Source organism: Fistularia commersonii, chromosome 17 (genome assembly GCF_037954325.1).
Source record: "Fistularia commersonii isolate RoL2024-O1a breed Wild chromosome 17, RoL_Fcom_v1.0, whole genome shotgun sequence".
Taxonomy (NCBI): Eukaryota; Metazoa; Chordata; class Actinopteri; order Syngnathiformes; family Fistulariidae; genus Fistularia; species Fistularia commersonii.
The window spans coordinates 7,592,892-7,616,927 of NC_141300.1; the positions used below are offsets into that span (position 1 = coordinate 7,592,892).

Below are 24,036 nucleotides of genomic sequence, written 5' to 3' on the forward strand. Positions count from 1 at the left end.
GTCTTACTCAATTTTCTTCTCCTACATTCAAAGCAGGCTGTTATTTCTTTCACAAAATAATAGACTTGCTTCAATTTTTTTCCATGGCAAAATATTGTATGTTCTTTTCTGACACTGTAGCTCCAAGACTTATGACATGTCAGGGTGACAAACCTTAAATGGATGTGACTTTTTCGCAGTCCTCTATTATGTGCTCTGATCAGTTCCAGTTTTGCTCTTAATATAACGAAAAATTAATAATGTAACGTTTTGTAGTGCGTAAAATTATTTTTCTGATGAATGTAGCTGTGTGGACAAGTTGTTGTTTTGACAAGAAGTGTCAGTCCTTGTAGATTGATAGCTGATGAGGTTTCTTATGTCTCCTCTAGTCGACACCAACCCATCAGGATCTGAATACCAAAGTGGCCTGGGCTCAGGGCTACACAGGAAAAGGCATAGTGGTGACAATACTGGATGATGGAATTGAAAAAGACCATCCTGACCTCATCAGCAACTATGTAAGTTAACAAGAAATTCTATCCATCATTAGTTAATAATCATTTCATTATTAGTTTTAAGTGGGTTTTTTTTTTTGTTTTTTTTACTGGAGTGTTTGCATGAATTTTTCCAAGGGGGATTAACACTATTTTGGGAAACTGGTTGTTAGAATCCATCTGTCAGAAGGATTAACAATTTCTCACAATGCAGTGATTTGTGTTTATTGTCAAGACAGTCATGACAGCCAATATGATGGTAAGTACGTATACATTGAATAAGGCATATTTTAATTGTAAGCCTATATTGTAATGCGCCCTTGGCTGTATTGAAAAGGCATTAAGACTTTACAAAAATATCAACAAAAGCATGGGGTCTAAAAAGCGAAAAATGCTTTCTAATAAAATTTATGTACATGTATATTAATTGAAAACAAGATCGCCCCCATTCAGAGATGAATTACCCACCATGCCAGGGGGGATTTGCCCAGATGTCAGATTGATAGAAGGCCTGATCTTTTTATCCTCATCTATTTTCCTCACTTGGGCAGTTGTTTTTTACAATGGTGCTATGTTTTCTGTCTCTGCAAAGGTCATGGGATCATGGAAGACTGTATTGAATTCTTCAGTGCTGAGCTTTAACTGTAGACACATACATGATTGAATTTGAACATACAGTGCTTGTACCCCAATACTGTACTTTTCATTTACCTAATTTTATAACTATTTGCAAACTGTAAGGATGACCTGTCCGAACTGAAATAAGGTGGGGAACAAACATTTGAGTCCCTTTGTCAAACCTTTAGTTCATGTGAAAAATTGTAATTGCTAAAAAATCTATAACTCACCCACATCATTAATTTACAGTTGGGTATTGTTTTTAGCTCTGGGAAAATGTCAGATTGTCAAATTCCAATATTGGTGCTCTGCCCTTTTACATCTTTTAGGACCCCGAAGCTAGTTATGACGTTAATGATGGGGATGCTGACCCACAGCCACGATACACCCAGCGCAATGATAACAGGTAATTTTGTCGCAAACACAGTAGTCTGTTAAGTACTTTTATAAGGACCTGATATTCACTGCTTGAAGTAACACTTCAATGTAGAATTCTTATCAAGTGCTACACACCGCAGCCCCAAACTGACAAATAAATTGGACCTGGATTTTCTTCTTACCCTATAATCAGATCCTCTCATAGCTGGTGTTATATTGACCCCACACTACTTCGCTATATGTCAATTGACAATGTTGAGAAACCACAGTGCTCCTCACAGCTTTCGGCCTGGTGCTTTTGGCTACAGCATTTACATTCAGAAACCAATTTATAAAGCTTAAAACTAGTGGTGCAGTCACATAGCAAAGTCTCAAAATATACAAACCAAGCTGCTGGCACTTCAAGGCCCAGTAAATATAGCCTCACAGCAGCTTAGGCACTTATTTGTTGCTAAAACAGGCAACGGTTACTTGCCCTCAGTGATTCATATTCTTCTCTTCCAGTTCTTCACATCTGAACATGTTTGCCCCAGTTTAGTGGTGGAACACGAAAGCTTCAGCAAGGGTTAATCTTTAAACCCTCATGTCCGTCCTTTCCCTATTTGTCCAAATGCTATGGTCTTCTTCCTTTGTCCCATTCCCGCTGGAGCAGATGAGAAACTGCATCCTGCTTCTGTAATGTGCAGCAGCATTTGTCTCAAATCTCTCCCTTTTTCTTACAGCAGCGCCACAACCTTTTTTGTGCTTGTTGCTTTTATATTTCCTTTCACATGATTGTGGTGCTATCGACTTTCACTTGGTCAGTGGGGAAATTTAATAGGCTTTAAAACATTTTTATGAAGCTTTAGAGAGTATTGTGTGAGAGTAGAATTGTCTCTTCTCATAGGTTCTGAATTCAGCTGTTATCATAAAAGAAAGCATAATTTATATATTTCTACTTTAGTGCTACTGTAGCTGTGTTTAATTTTGTATTTTGTCACCCTCTGATACATGATCGCGGCATGCTATTTGTCTTTAAAGAAGCTAGCATCAGCAAGTTTCTGAGCTCAGGCCTTGTTGCTTGTCCTTGCTGACAGCTCAAGCACCCATGCAGAGCGACCATAGCCCTTCCTGTCAGTGTAAAGCAGATCCACTCTGTCCTGCTGATGGAACAAAACAGTCCTGGAGGGGATTCCGTCCAATACATGGATGCATTTTCTTCTCATCAACTCCCCAACTGAGCAATTAACACTGAAATATGTAAATGCTCACACATACACATACTTGAAATTTGGACTGGAGAATTTCTCTCACATGCTCCCTTTGTTAGTTAAAATGTGAATGCAATTGTCTAGGATTGGATCAGTGTATCTGAGTGAAGTGAAAACAAAGAATAGGCTTTTGTTTGGATGTCAGAAGTTTTAATTTTTTTCTAATATGTATAATGCCAAGCTCATTGAAACAAATGCAATATTAGCCTGATTTTCAAAATCACACAGGTGCTGTATTCATGAGTTGGCAGTTCTGTCAGATATTGTTGAAGTGGAAAAAGGGTGAACTGACATCTTGCAGAAGATATGCTAAGAAGGCTAATTCTTTTGCTCCTCCGTACGTCTGCTCAATTATAGTGTAGTATTGACAGGTGATGGGCAAAGGGCAATTGCCAGGATTGCTTTCACCTTGGGTCCCAAGTCTGTGTGTCAAATTATGTGTAAATGTAGGCTCATAGATTTCATTAAAATCATTGAAACCTATCATAATGTAAAACACCACAAAAAATAGAATGGTAAACACAGAGGAAAAGAAAAGAATATTGAACAGCTGGGTTGACTTGGGAGACCTGGCATCAAAACAGATGGTTCAATGGTATCAGACGTTCACTTTTCCCAATCTGGTTTTATGTCTGAGGTGGTTAAGGTATGTCAGGTAGGCATTGGCTCAGAAGGGTCTGTGAAAAGAAAGTCTGGATTTTCTTTACACAAGTTTGACAAAAATGTAGAATAAGTCATGATCCATTCTACTCTATTTGCTCAGTTTATTGATCTGTTTTCATCTTTGCTGATGTTGTCTCTGGAAGACAGGCATTAGATCCATAACTTACGATCCATGTAATCAGTGAGCTGTTTTGAAATTAAATATGGAAATGAATTATTCCTATTGTTCTGTATGTGAACTGTATGAGTCAGAAAGATATATATCCATTATTCTATAGTGCATATTAAAATTTAATCAAAGAGGTAATTTCCTTTAACATCATAATGTCTTTTATCTTGGGATTATAATGATAATAAAAATGGGCTCTCCTTTTCTGTCAAATAGAAAAAAATATTTACAATTGAATATAGGTTTTACAGAAATCAATAAGAGATTATTTTAGTTAAAACAGTCATCTTTATGGTTTCCCCATCGTCAAATTTTAAGTGGGGTGAAAGGAATTTAGACCATACCTTTGAGTCGGACATATTGATCTCAGCAAAGTTGGGGAAATATTATAAACCATTTCAGTAAAGACTAAATGTTTCAAAAAGAGAACTTAATTTGAAATTGCCGTATTTATATCAGACTACTGTTAGGGGACCTCCTGGCCGTTTCATAAGCCAAAACTGCACAGTACAATTTGCTGGAATATTATCAGAAATATATTTATAATTTGCAAGCTTGTTCCATCTAGAAAATGGTGGTCAGCTCACCTCAAGAACCCCCACGCCTGAGTCCCCAGTGCCAAAGTTCTGTCATTCTGGCTGCCAGAAGGAGTAGGCCATCTGATAAAGTGGAGGAGTGTAATGTCAAATTTACACCCCGACTGATGTGAATTGACAAGTGCAAATACTTGGATGTCAATAAAATTTTTAGCTTTTTCTCTTTCGTTCCAAGGTTTCACTAGCGCTGACTCTTGTTTTATTAAAGGAACCGATGCCAGTGCCGTTGAAGATATCCTCTATCAGCCATATTATAGAAAACTTCTTTCGTGCCATTGATAAATCCTCAGATTATTAAGAATTGTCAATATTGTATGCATACTTATAATATACTCAACTTTTTCTAATGCCGACGATTTACAATCTCCTCTGTAAACCTGAGAATGGTATTTTTTAGTAGTTTTGACAGTTTTGCTTCATTCACCTGTTTTTGACCCCGGCTGTCACTGTACTGTTGAAAGGTGAAATAAAAGGATTTGAACATAGAGGATATCAAAAAGTAATAAAACAAAATGTAACTTCAAATGTGGTAGATATGTGAACTCTGATTTCTTTTTTTCTCAACTGCCACAGAGAACATTTGGAAATAACATCTCTGCAGGAGGACAGCTGATATGGTTTCCAAACATGAGGCTACCTGGCATGAGGCCAAGTAGCCTCATGCTATCTCTTAGTTGCCAACCTAAAGACTTAGTGATGGATGGATAGATCTCACCCAGAAATGTCCAATCTTGTTCCTTAATCAGTTGGTCTAAAGGACATGATCTGCATTAGGCCCGGTGGGTGCCATATGAGCATGTCTGGCTGCAAAGTTTGGTGGAGCCGTGACATGGAGTTGGGCTGTTTTTCAGGGTGGTCCTTTGGTCCTTAGTTCATCTGAGGTTCGAAAATAAACGTTTTGAACAATGTTGATATCCATCTTTAGGATATAGGATGGCCCTTTTCATTCCACTATGACTGTTTTCCCTCAGTAAACACACGGAGGTCCATTAAGACATGGGATCTGCTTTGGGGTTAAATTAAACACAGGTTTAATGCCAGGCCTTCATATATTCAACATCGATGCCTGACCTCAGAAATAACTTTTTGGATGTCCTTGCAAAACCCACTGATATATATTCTTCAGAATCTCATGGAAAGCAAATCCATAAGAGTCATTTTTTTAAAGGGAAGGCCACCTCAGTTATCTATCTATCTATCTGTCTATCTATCTATCTGTCTATCTGTCGAGAAGAGCATAGTTTATATAGTTCATGGACTGTTGTTAATGTTTTTATTTATAGGAATTGATCCTTTAGTAATTACTGAACTGTTTGGTAGGTGTGGTGTGTATTTATCTAAAAATGTGTTTCCATTATTGATTTGAGGAGATTGCACATAATCCTTGCCGAGGTTTCTGCTGTCACGACTCTTTTCTTTTTTTGTATTGCAGCCAAACAGAAGGTAAAAATTGTTTTGAGGCAGACCAAAGCACCAATTTTCACCCTCGCAGTGGGTTCACGAAGACTGAGCTGACTGGTCAATGAGCAGTTCTGCTCTTATCTTCTTCTCTCCATCTCTCTTTATACTGATGTGTGTTTTGACCAACCAACCCATCCCTCCTACAATCACCCCTCCCCCGCCTCCACCCACTTTACTTGCTCTCTGTCTGTGCCTGTTCGTCTGCCAGTTTGACACTGCTGGCAGATATGTATACAGGCCAGGCTGCTCACACTGTCATATCAGTCAGGAATGATTGATAAGGATTTATTGACCCAATCAAAGGCTTGAACAGTCACTGCATCTGTGGAAATGCATTTGCTAGTCATTTTATGAAGGTAATACTAAGTCCTTTTATGTAAATGTAAAAAAAATATGTTGATTTCTCAGTAAGATGTTTCATTAATATTTGACCGTTTCTTGTTTCTGTGCTGTGAGGATCCTTAGGTACTTGATACCGTCCATTATGTCATTTGCATATTCATTCCCACTTCTTTGGTTTACCTTTTGTCTTTTCTCACAAATGATTATTAGATAATTGCTATTGTGACTGTTTACAGTAGTTGTGTTGAAGGAGTATTAAGTCAGTCACTATTGATCACATTTTTGGGGGATAAATAATGACTAATTAATGGTTCCTCATGGTTCAAGCTATTGGAGTCGGTCTTTGTTAAAGGAGTTTTAAGTGCTGGAGATATTTGGAGTATTGACATTCACAGAGGCTGTCAGTTTGTCAGAATTATTAATGGTTTTTGAGTCTGTTTTACTTCCTTAATTGGCATTAGTTAGTCTGTTGCTTGGTTGAATTTGAACTGTCCCCCTACTGTTTACGATGTAATGTGCTTTACGCAATCAAAACTTTAATGAAGATTTGCACCAGACCCTACAGATTATCAGATATTACCAGTCTGAATAGGTCCAAATAATATCTTATTATTGGGGAAAAATTCATCCAACTACATTTCATGAGGACCTGATAGTTTGGTAGTTTGTGTAATCCCGCTAATAGATAAACCATGTATTTAATCAACAACAGGCAAATTAAAAGGCCCCCTTTTTTACAAAGAATATTCCGTTATTAACCAAACCATTGAAGTGCTATGTTTAATTTTCAATCAAAACAGCAAAGACCAGAACAAGAGTTTTCTACAAATGGCATTGGCAATTGTTTTAAAATTCCGGAAATGATGATACAATTTGCCTGTTGTCACATTGTACTGCTAATACCCTGCTGCTGCTGCTACAGTTACATTTTTGCATTTAATAACAATAACAAGAGGCTTTGTTTGTCATCAAATTGTTTTTAAAAGCCAATAGGAAAGTCCAATTCAAAGCAAATATACAAAGCATTGGTATTATTTCTCAAAGCACAAATCCTTAAAAAAAACAAACTAAATCCAATTTTATACACTGCATCTCTATTGACCTGTCCTTGCTGAGACCTGTTAGTAACTACAGGCAACTTTTCATTGGAATCCATTAATTGAATGTCTGCCCAATATTTGCTGTGCAGTACAACCTTTATCACAAAATGACTGGTGTGCCACATCTTCTTGTGTGTCCTATTCAGTCCAAACAAGCCCATCAACAGCAAAAAAACAGAGTGATTTCAGCTCACGAATGGAAAGGTGAAGGACAGTCTTGTAGAAATGTCAGGATTAGAAGAGACCAAAACAAATGTTTCCATTTCTCTCACCCTCAGCACATCACTGTGTCTTGAGTGAACCATGGAGTTCTGTTTTCTCTTGACCTTCAATGTGCCTCTTAAGCTATACTTAACTCAGTAAAATAATTGTTAAATGGACCAGCAGTAGCCATATATTTTATTTAAGACAGTAAGTTTTTTGGAATATTTAAAAAGAAACTTAATTGAATTAATCCCCATGGCCTCACAGATTAAACCTTTGTCCGTAATCACATACCTTCAACCATATATTTATCACTGAGCACATTAAATATGTGATGTGTGTGTTTGTGTGTGTGTGTGTGTGTGTGTGTGTGTCTGTCTGTCTGTCTGTCTGTCTGTCTGTGTGTGCCTTCTTGCATCTGAGTTTATTTATTGGTACTATCTTCATGTACAGTATCTCTCTACACTTCTGCTGCTTTTCAAATGCTCTGCATCAAGGCCTTATGGAGTCCTTTAATTTTGGAATAGTAGAAAATGAATTGTTTCCATGAATGAACAATATTGAATATTGTTTCTTTCATGCCATCAAATGTTTTGATCAAAAGATATGATCAGTTCAGCTGTAAATTATTTTCTAAACATTTCACTTCATAGATCATTTCAATGTGAGTTTCTGGTTTTAGAAATACTGCCTCTTGAGATGAGTGCTTTTTGTCCAATATAATCGGCGTAGAGGGAGTTATTGTTGTGTTTCTTAAAGTGCAAAATAATCATATTACAATTCAACAACAAAGTCTTTCTCCAGTAATCATGGCCTGATTAATCAAGAATAGCCTGGGACTTAGTAGTCAGCACTTCTTTAAGGGACAGTTTTCTCCCTGCATTGAAGTGTACATCAAACTGCTTATAAGATAAAGTGTGTACTGATCTGTTTCAAAAAATGAAACTTTTCTTCTGATTTTTTCCCGTGTAATTTCTTCACTTGGCCACTCACACTTGGTTTGATTTGTTTTCCATTTTTAGATTCTCGGCCACTGCCCGGTGACTCAGAAGCGGGAAGCAGTACACCCTCCACACTGTGTACAGAGTGGATGGCAGACTGCTGGCCTTGATGCGAAATGTTGTGGATTGGTGGAAGGAATGCTTCCAAAGCCTCCTCAATCCCGACGACATGCTTTCCAATGAGGAAACAGAGTTGGGGGACTTTGGGGTGGACTTTCAGGTGCTGAGTTTGCTGAGTTAGTATAAAAGCTCCTCAGCGGCAGGGTCCTGGGGATGGATGAGATGTGTCCTGAGTTTCATAAGGCAGTGGATGTTGTAAGGCTGTGTTGGTTGACATGCTCTGCAAGATTACGTGGAAGGCGGGGACAGTACCTCTGGACCGGTGGTGGTCCCCCTGTTTAAAAAGTGGCATCAGAGGGTGTGCTCCAATGACAGGAGGATCTGGTCAACCTCCCTGGAAAACTACTAACTGGTGCTGGAAAGAGGGGTTGGATCGACCCATCAGGTCGTTGAAGCTTGGATCCAGAAGGAGCAGTTTGATTTTTGTCCTGATTGTGGAACAGTGGCCCAGCTCTATACCCTCAGCAGAGTTCTTGACAGCACATGGGAGTTTGCCCAACCAGTCTACATATGTTTTGTGGACCTGGTGAAGCCATTCAACTGGAGTAGATGAATGCTCCAGGAGTATGGGGTACTGAACCCTGTAATACCGGCTGTTCATTCCTTGTATAATCGGTGTCAGAGCCTGATCCACATTGCCGGTTCTATGTCGGATTTGTTTCCGGTGAGGGTTGAACTCCATCAGGGCTGCCCTTTGTCACAGATTTTGTTCATAGCTTTTATGGACAGAATTTCGAGGCACAGCCTGGGTGCCGAGGTGATCTGGTTTGGTGGCCTCAGGATTGGGTCTCTTCATTTTGAAGATGATGTGGTTCTGTTGGCATCACTGGAAGAGGTCCAGCCTCTAATGGAGCCGTTTAAGTATCTCAAGGTCTTGTTCACGAGTAGGGAAACGATGGAGCTGGAGATCTATGGGCAGTGATGCAGACTCTGCCACGGTTTTTGTTTTTGGTTTTTTTTTTCCAGTGATTCAATGTCATTTATAATCCCAGACAGTTTCTCCTTCATGGTTATGGAAATGTATTCTACCCCCTCCATTTTTTTGCATAGAAGCATGTAAGTTCAACTTGTATTAAAATATAAGATAACCGCAAATTATCATATTAAATGGTTGGAGACCCTTGATTGTTCTGCTAAAGACAAAATGCAGCATGTAAAAGTAGCCCTTATCAAGAACAAGGTATTACTTTTAAAGAATGGGCTGTAAAAAGAAATAGCCCCGGGCTTAACAGGTTAAATACTTAATTTCTCATGACACTGGTCAAAGTCAGACAGGCATCCCCTGAAAAAGATAACTGAGGTAAGCCCTGAGATTACTATGAGCAAAGGGATTAGATGACTTAAATTGGATTGGGTTTTTTTTTTATGTCGCTCCCTGACATGGGTTTCCAGTTTTACGAAAAGCAATGAATATAATAATAACAAACAATGATAAATATATATAGTTGAAAACATCAGGAGCCACTTTGTTTACCATTCTGTGAGACCTCTGTGTCAGTTGAAATAAGAAGAAATGCTTGCAGCAATTTTGAGCAAGGACATACTTTTGGTTTGAGCAGAACCCTGTATATTTTATGTCATAATTGTATAAGTTTTGTGTATATTTTGGATATCGGCCATTTTAAGACTTAATCCATGAAATAGGAATACACCTATTCCACACCTGTCAATTTCCAAGCCTACTGGTTAGTCTTTTTTCGCAGCATATTTTACACATAAATAAACCATGAACTAGTCAACTTGAAATATGAGTCAAAACAAATAAAACGCCTAAATGGAAACAAAAGTACTCTTAGATCAGTCTCTTGGATGGAGAGCAAAACAAAATCAAGACGTCTTTTTTTAGCCTCTGAATTTTCTTTTCGTTTCCCCACTATCCAAGAGACAGCGGAACAAAATATAGGAAGGCAGATAAATGCTTCCTTGAGTCTGGTCATGCACTACAAGCTCTCTAACTCTTTGTGTGATCGCCCTGTAGATGTGAGGTCAGGGCATAGCCAAGTCATCAGTGCTGTGTTGTTGATTTTTTTCCCAGTTGCCAAATAGCCGGATCCCTTTTATCTCCAGCGATATTTCATCATGTCGTTTGGTTGGAAATATTTGCACATATCTAATGAGATAGGCCACAAACATTATCCCTCCACCATCTAATCTGAATCATTTAATTAATCCACTGTCATTCAGTGTTTAGGGGATATTTCTCTTTCCTCTTCATCTTTCCCCCATTTTCTCTTCCACTTAATACACACTTAAGCCTCTTAAAAGTCTTCCTCACTGCTCTTGACCGTATTTCACCTTAGGAGCTCTCTCGAGGCCTCAGATGCTCTGAGAATATTATGTTACCCAGATTCAGTCTTAACTGTTTGTGAACATTTTATGGAAGTGTTTTTTTTTTCCTCATTTTTCCCCCTCTCAAATACAGCTAGTTGGAGAAATTATACAAGAGCCTGCCATGAAAGCTTAAAGTAAAAACTAAAATTATGGCACTGTTATGATGAAACATTTATTAACTGAACAGTTCAACAATTACATAACATCAAAGCTACAAAAATTTGATTATATCTTGATAATCACATTATGGACATAGACCAAGCCCTAGGATGTCCAAATATTAAAAGTTTCATTTCTTCATCCAGCCTATGGTACGTACTTTAAATACAAGGCAGCATCCTCATGAATCTTAATGCTGAACAGATTTCTTCACATCTAATCATTATTTTTTTTATCTGAACTTTGGAAATATTTTAATTCCAGCTACATGTACAGAAATTAAAATGGCATGATTTTCCTTTTTTAGCCACTCTGCTCTTAGAGTGACTAAAATGGAGACATTTTTTCTTGAGGCTAAAAAGTACATTGTTGAAGCATTTGAAATTAAAATGAACCTGGTCTTCCCTTTGCAAATCCATATCCCCACAACACACAGTCATCCGCCCATATAGTAATCCCACAGGGTGATACAGTGGTTGTCTGTGTACTGCATAGAATTAACTGCAAGTACATTTTAAAACAAAATATTGTTTGGAATAGGCAGCTCCTGAAGCATTCAAATGTTAAATATCCTCGTATTATGAGAGAAATATTTTTCCTCTCATTTTGAAACAGACATTGATAAAAGCCCTGAAATACACAAAGAACTAAGCCACAGAGTAAGCTTTATTTTTAAAGAAGATTGATTGTTTTTTTCAAAAAAAGACTTAATTATAGTAATTATTTCCCCTGATTTACCATTGTGAACTGAGAGTGAAAGATTAGAAATTAAAATAGATTAGGGACCACACACAAAAAAAAAACCCATCCCGTTTATCAATTATTGCTTAAAAAGCTGACACATTTTCAAGCCTGAATATACTTGCACTTGTTCCTATCTTGCCTATTCTACCAGAGATGGCTTGTTTATTTCGTGGACAGCAAGGCTAACTGAAGGAGGTGTTGGTAGCTTGGACCTCACTCTCAAAAAAGATTTATTGTCCCCCTAGCTGTGTGTTCTTATGTATATTTTAGCCAGGGGAAAGGGCAGTCTGATTGAAAAAGGCTGCCTTCTAAACATTTCTTTGAGGTATGATGATTGAAGGTGGCACTCTTAAGTCGAACACCATTCAATGCAAGGCATTACTGATCACCTGGAGTCAGTCAATATAATTCCTCTCACTTGACTAGATGCTGATGAATGGGATAATAAAGCTTGCTTGTCAGCATGTAAAGGTACACAATATGCAATCTGTAGGTCTTTTATCTTCCCGAGTTGTGCTGCTTGATCTCAGCCTTTTTTGAGTCTGAAATTGAATTATAATTTGAAAACCCAAGTGTTTTCATTTGTCTTTTTTGGAAAACGTGTCATCAAGTAATGGTCATTTTTACCTCAGATGCTCCTTTTTCCCTTTCCTATTAAAGTGCTGACAAGGACATGGTTATTACTTAGAGAGTAACAAAGCTAATTCTTTTTATTTTTTCTTGCATGGGAAAAAAATACTACTTCATCCTCTATCACTATGTGTATAGAGTTTTTTTTTTTTGTTTTACCTCCATAACCCTGTCACTGTCTCAACAAATACGGAAACCAGATGTGATGGGCTGTAAACTAGATGCCTTTAGGTATGAACACCCCAGAGAGTTTGTGTATTTTTAAACATATATCGATGCCACTTCTCAACAGGTAATCACTACACGTAAATCAATTGCTGAATGTGGTATTCTCAAGTCCAAAATGGTAAAGCCCCAGAGTGTCTTGTTTGCAATAATGAAAGAAGCAACTCTGCTCAGCCACACTACGCTATACCACAGTGTTTGTGGCACATTTGAACAAACCTGCCTCAGGCCACAGCTGAGCTGAGCTGAGCTGAGCAGAAAATAGCCTAATCCTTTGAAAGCGCCACGGAGTGGACCCTATTCTGTCTTCATAAAAAATAGAATGAAATCAACAGACTAAACAGCCAAATTTGATAAGGCTGATTTTTTTTTTAAATACACGCAAGCTACGTAACACAACAGGAGTGCATATATGCCAGCGGTCGTCCCCATTAGCCATCTGCAGCCAACAAGACAATCTCTCATGTTCTTTTCATAAATGCTGTTTTGGAAATGAATTGCATCAAGGGAACAGTTCATCCTTTTCTGTTTGATTTTGACTTACCCTCAGGGTTTTATGTTGTATTTAGCTTGTCATGTAAAAGTATGGGTGCCACTTTGTGAGTACTAGTTAATCAAAGTCCTTCGCTGAAAATGTTACTCGGAGAAACAGGTATGTTTATTCAAACCGCTCACTGAACTTGTAACTCTATAATTAGATTTGTCGTTTTCCATGCAAACGTATAAAAATGATTGTCTTAGTTTCTTATTGTGAGGCTAATTTTCCAAAGGCGCAATTTGCAATAAGATTGTTTATTTTTTCATGATACTGGTTTCTCGAGAGGTAACAGAGATTCACTGCAGCATTAGGAAAATGCACATCTGAAGCACACTGTATCAGGCCTTAACTATTTTGCACTATTAAAAAAAAAATGATCATGGCAACCTGACATCATTATTTATAGAAAATATTATATCTTGTTACTTTTTTTGTACAAACATTTTTTTGTACGTTATTTATTGTTATTAATGTGTTATTAACTTTTGAAATATGTCATGGTCTCTTGTTTGCCCAGCATAAAAAATAAATGCTACTTTAATTAAAATAGCAGCTATTCATGCTGTATTATGGGGCTCAGCAGGAGATTCCAATAAATATATGTTCCCTTAGTAGTACGTGGTTGCCTGCTATCCATTTATCTACCATTTATCCGTATTGACAAATGAATGTGTACATTTGAGGGTCCTTTTGATGGTACACGTTATGCTGTGAAATGAGGAGATGTTGCAGTGGGAACTGTAGCAATTTTATTTCTACTGCTCATACAACCCATACAGATACACTTTTAGATAAAGTATATAGAAATGCGCACAAGGCCATGTCCTGAGAGGGACACATCCCCCACAATTTAACCCCTCATATTTTTATAACAGAAAATAGAGGTTGCTATGCTATTAATTGTAATCATCGGAGTTCTGTTTTTGTCAGTTTGAATAGCGTTGCTGATACACGCAGTCAATATAAAAAGACTGTGTTACCCTGGAGTTTCATTATTTTCAAATACATATTCAGCATTGAAAAAAAAACTTCAAGTTTATATTAATATCAAGAGGTTGAAAATATGGTATTGCAAGGCTGCACCACCATAACATCTATGTTATGCTATTGTTAGAATGTTATTTTGCGTAAATAAATGATTTACATATAATTGAAAAAAAAAATCTTTATTTTCAAGCTCCCACCCATAAACCAATTAATCACTACAGCTTTTTTAATCATGAATAAGCAATTTGGAAGCAACAGCGGCACTCCAAGCCTTTGTTTAATTACAGTTATTATTGTGAAGTGAAAATGTATGCTATTAAAGAACAGTGGCAGACCCACCGATCAGGCTTTCTTTTCTTAGTTGTTTGTTATGGCTCTTGTTGTTTGTGGAAAAATCTCTGAAATAGTCTTTTTCTTAAGTCGCAATCAGTTCTGTTTAAATTAGTGTCTCTGGAGGCAAAAACCAAATTACTCTATTGAGAAAAGGGGCCATTCAAACATTTCGATGAACCAAATTTGTATTGTGTTCCCCCTTAAAATAAAGAGCTTTTATTCTGAAGAATAAAGGTAAATACATGCATACATACAGAAAACTGATTTATTCATCCATATTTATTTGGTTTTCTCCTTCCTTTTCTCATCCACTCCTTTTTTCCAGCTCCCGTGCAATGAAAGAAATGACATTAATAACTAAGTGCTATTTCTTGCTTTGGTGACATTCAGAGATGGATCTCTAACCATTTCTTATCAGTGTTTTTGACACACCATTTATACAACAGAGATTTTATAAATTTGACTGAACAATTTATTGAATATAATATACACATTGAAAATGGCAATGTTTTTTTCCATCAAAATCAAGACATAGATAATTGCAGAAAACACCTTTTGTATTCAGGTTTTTTTTGTTTGTTTTTTTTAAAGAAATATGTCACCAAGACATTTCAGTCTGGAGTCTAAGCTCCCTGTTGCAAAGACACGGCATTTTTAAAAGTCATGATTGTTGTTCTGGTTGGAGCTGATGCTGGAAACCTCTTTGTTCTTGTTCTGCTCGACCTAAGTGCCGCATCCAATAATAATCCTTTATCTTGGAGAAAAGTCCTGAAAATGGCACTTCTGGGTCTCGATCTTTGTCACTATTTTAATGTAACTGTTGGCAAGTCATGGTTGTCCACTGTGAAGATGGCCTGTGGGGTACCACAGGGATCTGTCCTTGAAATACTCTTTTTTCACACCATACCTCTTGCCCGGGGGGGGGTTTTCATGTAACATCCATCTTCTTCTTTTCCTTTCAGCTTTTCCCTGCAGGTGTCGCCACAGTGAATCAACCTCTCCATCTAAGCCTATTCTCCTCTTTCACACCAACTAACTTCATATTCTCTCTCATTACATCCTTAAATCTTCTCTTTGGTATTCCTTTAGACCTCCAATTCCAGTATTCGTCTACCAATACACTGTGCACAATCATTAAGAAAGCTGTATTTTTGAGGATTCTAAGATACTTCTCTGCCACTCCAGAGTACCTCATACAATACCAGAGTTCCTCTCGCGGCACCCTGTCGTATGCTTTTCTCGGCCTACTAAAGCGCTGTGCAGCTTCCTCTGACCTTCTGTGTAGCATTCTTATTCTCTGTCACTTAATTTGCACTGAAATTGCACTCATCCTTGCACCTGCACTTTGTGAGTTGCACAGCAAGCTGAACTCTAATGTCTGATTGCACTGTATCCTACTCACTGTTCTATTGCAATGTACACAGTCTTCTATTCTTAAAAATCGGTACCATCACACTTCTCTGTTCCACAGGCATCTTCTTACTCTCCAAGATCCTGTTGAATAATCTTGCCAGAAACTACAGCTGCCTATCCTTGACACTTCCATACCTCCACAGGTATATCATCAGGACCAACTGCCTTTCGGCTCTTCATCCTCTTCAATGCCTTCCTCACTTCAATTTTACCCATCTCTGCTACTTTGTGGCCTACAGCAGTCACCTCTTCTACCCTTGCCTCGCTTTCATTTTCCTCATTCAGCAGCTCTTCAACGTAGTCCTTCCATATTTCCATCACTCTTTAAGCATCTGTCTACACATTTCTCTCTATCCTTAACTGCCTGGACCTGCTCTACATCTTCTCCATCTCTTTCTCTCTGTTTTGTTAACCTATAACGCATTCTCTCCCTCCTTACTGTCCAACCAAGCATACAAGTCATCGTACGCCCTTTGTTTTGCCTTTGCTACCTGAATCTTTACCTTACACTGTATCTCCCTGTACTCCTGTCTGTTCTCTCGAGTCCCCTCAGTGTCCCACTTCTTCTTTGCTAACTGCTTTCTCTGTATATACTCCTGCACTTTCTCATTCCACCACCAAGTCTCCTTATCTACCTACCACCATCCTACAAACCACCACCCTATGCTGTTAGGCTACACTCTCACCTGCCATTAGTTTGAAGTCACTGATGTCTTTCATATTACCTCGTCTATACAAAATGTAGTCTACCAGCATGCGGCTACCTCAGCTATTATAAGTTCCTATGTTCCCGTCTTTTCTAGAAAAAAGTATTCAAGACAGCCATTTCGATCCTTTTGCAAAGTCTACCACCATCTGTCCCTCTGCGTTTTGATCCTGGATACCAAATCTGCCCACTTCTAGATCACCTCGATTGCCTGCACCGACATGTCCATTGATGTCTGCACTAATTACCACTCTCTCATCTTTGGGGTATTCTGCATCACTTCATCAAGCTCATTCCAGAACTTCTCCCTCTCTTCTAACTCACATCCCACCTGTGGGGCATAGCCACTAACAACATTGAGCATCACACCTTCAGTTTCCAATTTCAGACTCCTATCTGACATTCTTTTCACCTCCAGAACATTCCTGCATTTTTCATGTAACATCCATATTGTAAGTTTATATTCTTATGTTGATGACTCACAATTATATTTCTTTACAAGCCAGATTATTCAATTCACATCCAGCATCTGTATCTGTGACCTCAAAAACTATATGAACTAGATTTCTTCCAGCTAAATATTAATAGGATGGAGGTCATCATTTTTGGCCCTCATACTGCCAATTTTCTGCCTCATCTTAGCTCTTTTTTTTTTAATGTAACCCAGAGCGATAAAAATCTAGGTGTCATCTTTGAACAAGAATATGAACAGAGGTGTTCAACTTTGCTTTGTACATTTCAGGGAAGTTTTCAAAATCAGTGTCATGATGACCAACAGAAATTGTATGAATGCCTTTTTTTTCTCTTGCTTGTATGACCTTTAGACTTTTCACCTGTTTCAATCATTGGAGTTTATAGAAATCACAGCAGCTAGACTCGTCACCATAACCACCACCATAAAACTCCCATTTAAGGGTCAGTACTATTTAGATTTAACTTTAAGAATGTATTGATCACATTCTTGCCCTCAGTGGACCCATATACTTTTTCGATCCGATATGCGCCCAATCATAACCCAAGACCCTCGGACTCTCGGAGAAGTAAAATGTCTTCAGGGGAAGAAAATCCAGTCTAGTTGCTACAAGAATATTTTTTCAAAAATAGTTATTCGTACTTCTGCACTTTGTTTAATAACATAAACAGACAATAATTTAATAAACAAAAAATACTTTTACAAAATAACCATATCTTATTTCTGAATGAATATTATTAAAAGCAGCTAAATTAAATAGATACTGTGTGTAAACTAGACAGGCAACCAAGCATAAATTTGTACTTCAGAACTTGAAGACCTCACTAACCAACATACTCTATCTTTTCAAGCCATTTACACTTGAGAGCAGCATTTTTTTTTTTTTTTTGCTGCTTCAATACTTGAAAAACTCGCTCTCTTTGCAATTAGTACTGACATAAATAATGCAGAAATTATTGCAGTTTTTAAAAAATGCCCCTTTGTCCCCTAAACACGTTTGCTCCTACTTCATATAATTACTAACACCATAGTCCCAGTCAAGATGACAGTACATGCATTTCAGCAATACTTTAGTTTATTCCAGACTCTGTCTGAAGTGAAGGTGGTACCGTGTTTCAACAATAGGTCTCCTCTTTACTGCTGAGGAGAATATTGATGGAGTCTTTGTGCTTTGTTTTTTAATGCATTTCTTTCCCCTGAAACATACATCATTCTAACACCCTTGAAATGATGTGAATTACCTTAAAGTGTGCAATCACGTAGAGCACATTTACATGGAAAGTAAAAAACGCATAATTTTCACCAATATCTTCATTCAGTCTCTCATGACAACTGGTCCGTTACCCTAACAAATTGTGTTTGTCACCATGGAAACCAGCAATTATACCGAGTACATTCAAGTTAGCTCATTGGACTTATCCTCTAATGTGTTTCCAAAATATTTAAATGCAAAACATACGAAAAATACACTGGATTATAATAAATAAAGCAATGTTTTCAGACAGATTTCTCATAAGGTACATAATTTCTGCTTGGAATGACACAATCATTTATTTTATGGAAATATAGATATCTTTCCATACATAGGTCCTCTCCATCTTCTCATCTATAACTGTTTCAAATCCAGCAAGGCGATGCCATTTTAGTGCAGACTCAGTTATTCTCAAATACATCTTGCAAAATCCACTCTACAGAGCCTCCGCTGCAGACTCCCCAGCTCCCTACTCCAGCGAATGAAATAATGTAAATACACTGACTACTTGGAAGTAGACTCAATTTCAGTTAAAGAAAAGGCCGATCTTCCCACCACAACTGCTACCACAAAACAAATGAAAGAATTTTCTGCAAGGAATATAAATGAAGGAGAAACTGCCTGATCTTGTGAAATTGTGGCAGCGTTATCAGCAGGTGAAAGCTGATTGTGACCCGTTCTTTAAACTCGGAACATAGATATTAGATGCAAAGCTTTGCCTTTTTTTTTATCTGAAGTTACAAAAAATGAAAACCAAAGTTCTTTCTATGAATTTTACCAGAGGCAAATCTGTGATAGATAGATAGATAGATAGATAGATAGATAGATAGATAGATAGATAGATAGATAGATAGATAGATAGATAGATAGATAGATAGATAGATAGATAGATAGATAGATAGATAGATAGATAGATAGATAATTGATTCTATTTGAATTAGTTGATATAGTTATGTGCGTACGTGTACAAAATTGTGTGTGTGTGTGTGTGTGTGTGTGTGTGTGTGTGTGTGTGTGTGTGTGTTTAGCACTTTTTTGGGCCCAAAAAGTGACTAATAGGCAATTAGCACCTCTGTCCCCGTGTGCCTTACTCAATTTCCACGGACATCTGTGGCAAAACCGGGTAGGTAACACATTCTGTCTGAATGTGATATTTGAAAGACGTTATTACAATCACTTTTATTATCTTGGGGTTTAGCAGATTGTAATGTGTCTGTACAAAAACAACCTATTTCCATTTTCTCCTCCGAGCATCTTTCACAACTGGATAAAAACCTCTTATCTAAAAACCTATTATCCAGATGACAGTACTCAGAGCATCATACCATCTGATCCACTGATGTCAAGGTTGTGTTTATAGATGCAACCCTTTTAAATAATCGTACACTTCAGTGTTGAAATGGTATTCACCTCTAAAGTTATTTTCCTTTTTCTGTGCACCTCAGTAGCAGATGATGTGTCAGAAACCTCCATTCTGCTTCAACATAATTATTACACTGAGGGGGAACAACGTCAACTTGTTTCTTACTGCAAACTTTCCAGACTCCTAAAGACTCCCTGCTTACCCCAACTTAAACTCTCCTTTGCTCCAACTGCATCTTGAAGCAATTTAAGAACTCAGACATTTAATATGAAAATTATTACAGTTTTTTCAGAATCTTGCCAACCTTACTCAACAAAAATCATTCATGGAAACATGTAGAATTATCCAGTGTCTGTGTCAGTAAACGATAAAGAAGATTCAACAAATAACTGAAATTCTTTGACTTTGACTAAAAAGTAGTCCACGTAAACACTGGATTTTTCTGGATAAAGACATTTTCATCGAATTGATCTGACAAACAAAAAATCTCGGTTGGATTGGAAAATAATCCTACACTGAATTTTAATAACATTATCTGCATGCATGTATCTCCCTTCTTCACAGGATGTAATGGCCTGTACAAACTGCAATCAATTATTTATCAACACTAGTCAAGTGAAAGCGCTCTCTACCAGTTCGCTAGTTATGTCTGCCTCTTTTGTTTGTCAGCAGAAATGTCTTGATGACACATTACATCCCCAGATACAAGCCTCTTTAATGGGCTTTCAGATGGAGCCTAGTTAGTTTAGCCTGTCATTTTGTTGGTCACTTGGAGAAACAAATGCCTTGTGACCCAAGAAGAGCTCTGTTTAATGTCAGTTGGAAACACTAGATCGATTTTGTGTTTTTCTTTTTAAGAGCCCAGCCCCTACTTTTACAGTACTAATTCTGCAGCTCAGAGATTTCAGTCAACTATAATCCTGAAGCAATAAATCTACCAGATGCAAATGTAACATTGCGAATGCTGTTCTTTTCTCGTCTCATTACGCCAAACCAAAGGATCGTCTTTTAGAACAAAAACAATTTGACCAAAAAAATAGTATTTTAGAGAACAGAAATTACAATAACAGGCAGGGGGTATACATTATCTATGAGTAAAATAAAACTAAGACATATCTTATGTTCAGCAGTAAACATTTGCTTCAGGCAAAAGATAATGATGATAAGGTAATGATTGTTGGACAAAAATATTGGTAGTCTTCAAAATGATGCATTAGTATGAATGAATACATTCAGAGAGTTATGTCAAATAAATTTAAAACAGGGAGAAATGAGACAGAGGTACTGGAGAATGGAAACATTAAGAAATACAAAACTGTGAGCTTATCATTAAATTTCTTCATGTCAAAATACGAAACACATCAAGACTGAGATCAATAACAGACAAGTGTAAATAAATGAGATATACCGTACTACATGGAGGAGAGGTGTATGCAAATTGTAAAGATCTAGTGTTTAGTTTCACTTTATGGATGTAAAACCTGTATTAAGGATGACCTTCATCCAAACGCTTTCGTAATTTACGTAAATTTGGAATCATGTGACAAAGTTGTGTAAATTTTCATAATTTATCAGCCCACCCCCAATCACTGGCACACACACACATGCTTATTGCGTATTACACAGCATCACAGTGTATTTACTGCAAGTAGATGTTTAGCATGTATCTTGCTTGAGGTGAATGTAATCAATACCTGTATTCTCCACTAAATACAAGCAGTGACTCAAGCAGGTAAAAAGCCCTGCCCCAAGTAGGGAAAGATAAAAGCATTACCTTGCTCAGCTACCATTGCTCTGTCCAAGGAGATAAAGGGATCGCATTAGTTATGTTGATAGCGTCTTTAGTTCAGCGGGCTCCCATCCAAGCTTTGTTTAAGCCTTGTTTAGTCGTCTCTCTCCCCCCACTTTGTCAAAGGACAGTGCAGGAATCTTCTGCCATCTGTCTTGTTCTCATGCTGTTGATTTATTCACTTTGTTTCTCATCTTGGAGGTGAGCCTGTACAAATTTTAAAGCATTTAGTTCTTCTTCCCCACAACCCTGTTCAAATATTAACTTCCTCAGACTAAAATTAACCCTGACAGCCTTCGATGATGAGTCTTTGACCCCAAAGCTAACGAGAAATTCCGGATTTCAGCATTAGAAATCACTCAATTTCATAGGTAATTGATGCAAACAGCCGTAGCTTTAATTGAAACTTTTTCTCAGCTTTGGTCCAGCTGAGACCCCCTGAATACACAAGGCTGTCTGGTTATTTTAGCTGAATTTTGTCCAAGCTAATCGCTCGTTTACACACAGCTGCATTTCTACATGTAACTGTGTTTTTGGCCCGTGTTAATGTCTGCAGGCTCTCCAGTCTCTGACTTAAAGTGAAAAAAAAAACCTTTGAAATTAGACTTCTTTTTTGTGTTAATAATGCAGTGTGCTACAAAGCCCCAAAAAAGAAAAAAAAATCATAGCAAATTCTGTTAAAATATAGAGAACTCCCAGAGAAGGACAAATGCATAAATTAAAGAAAGAATAAAGATGATAAAGGAATAACATAAAGAATTAAAGCTTCACTCATCATTACTTTGGTGTTATGTGTGACACACTATTAAACCTAACTACAAAAGCACTTAGCACCTTTGTTGTCCATATGTGCATAGATTCAATTGTTGTGGTTGTTTTTATTTTTATTATTTTCTTATTTATGAACCTCGACACAAATACATTCAATTGAGGAATAGAATATGTCAGCCTTGATCCTAAAAAAAGATGAGCATTTGTGGTCTAACTTTAATCAAAAACGAAACCTGACTATTTGCATGAAATTATCTAATGATAATAATATTGGTACATAATTAATCGTGTTTACGTCATAGACATGATTGCACAAAAAAAAGGTTTGTAATCTTGATAACACTGACAAATAATTTTAACAGTCCCCATCCAGCTCATATCCTGACATTTGTCTGCCCATAACAGCAAAACAACAGCCCAGTTGGTCAGATGCTCTTTGGTGAGCTTGGGCCTAATCAGTGACCATGTGTTTCCTGCAATTAACAATTTACTATCAAAGATGTTTGCTGACTGCTCAACACACACACACACAATGTTTTCCTACTGTACGAGTTGGAGCCCGAATAATTGGAGCCGCAGACTGTGCCTCCAGTCTTTTTTATGCACCAACTGTTTTTTTAATAATCAGATAAATGAAATGATTAGTGTAAAATTTAATGATGTTTATCACCCTGAATTTTTCCCAAAAACTGCTGCTGCTGCAAAACTGTCTCCTTCCAAACGCTACTGAAAAAATGCCCTCCCTGCATAATAGGTTCCAATTTCACTCCTGAGTACATATATTGTTCATGAGGGAGCTGCCGAGCCAACCTCAATATCAGATGATATGCTAGTTAGCTATAAACCAAGGTAGTTTAACCTCATGATTGCTGTGGTAACATTTTAATTGTCTATGTGATGTATTACACACTGTCATATTGTGCCAGGGTCCTTTACTGAGGGCATTTCCATCCATGAAAAACAAGCCCCTGTCAGGCTGCAGGATTGCTTATTGAAAAATCACCACAGTGCTTTCCAGGTGTTGACAGCTGGATCGAATAAATCATTTTCTAGAAAGCAGCGGCAGCAGTTTGTTTGTTCAATGGTTTGTTTGTTTGTTTGTTTGTTTTTTTCCCTGGTTCGCTCACTCGCTCATTTATTTTTCTTAGCTACCTTTTTGCATTGTTGGTGTAGTTTTTTTTTTTTATTATTATATTGCAAACTACGAGCTTATGTAGAAAATACAAAAGAAAGAAGAATTAGAAACTGAACAAAGGTGGTCCCAGTGTGAAAATATGAGAGGGAGCAAAATTGAGCAAGGGGGTAATACATCACAAAGCTACACGCAGTCTAATCAGGACACCAGCTGGAGGCGTAGCTGTGCTCTGACCCTGTGAAACAGCTTTGTCCTCTGCCTCATCATCAGGGAGACTGGGAGCCTGAAAAGGAAGTCATATTTGCCCCTTCCCATAACAATACTGTGGATGTAATGAGCTTCGTCCTGATAACATTCAGACATCACATTCTAGAGACTAGTGTGATCTGCACCGTAATTAGGAGACAATCTTAATGACCTGTGTTAAATCCATTTCATCCATTCATAGTCCAAGCACAGTCCTTCAACCTCAAAGTCAATTAAATAAACCAGTGTCTCAATGGATTTTACAATTAAAAGTGTAAAGAGAAAGCAACCTTAGATTATAGGAAGTACAAAAGATTAAATTCCAAACGAATGATGATGTTATGTGGTGTGCTCCTGGCGTTCCCCATTGTTTCATATTATGCATGTGTGAGGGGTAACAGTACATCAGCCTAACTATAAAGCACTTGAAAGATGCAGCATTGATTAAAAAGAGAGGCTTTAATTTATATTGTGTGCGTATACTTTTAACACCTACAGACTATTAGGAGATATATATATATATATATATATATATATATATATATATATATATATATATATATATAT

The 24,036-nt window shown here is 37.4% G+C and overlaps 1 protein-coding gene across 1 annotated transcript in view; it reads left to right on the forward strand.

Annotated features, from left to right (window-relative positions):
- furinb (furin (paired basic amino acid cleaving enzyme) b) overlaps positions 1–24,036 on the forward strand; it is a 98,087-nt gene that overhangs the window by 53,230 nt on the left and 20,821 nt on the right. Inside the window, exons 5-6 of the mRNA XM_086163224.1 lie at positions 369–497; positions 1,421–1,497. Coding sequence (XP_086019350.1) covers positions 369–497; positions 1,421–1,497 — 206 coding nt within the window. The remainder of the gene's footprint in view (positions 1–368; positions 498–1,420; positions 1,498–24,036) is intronic.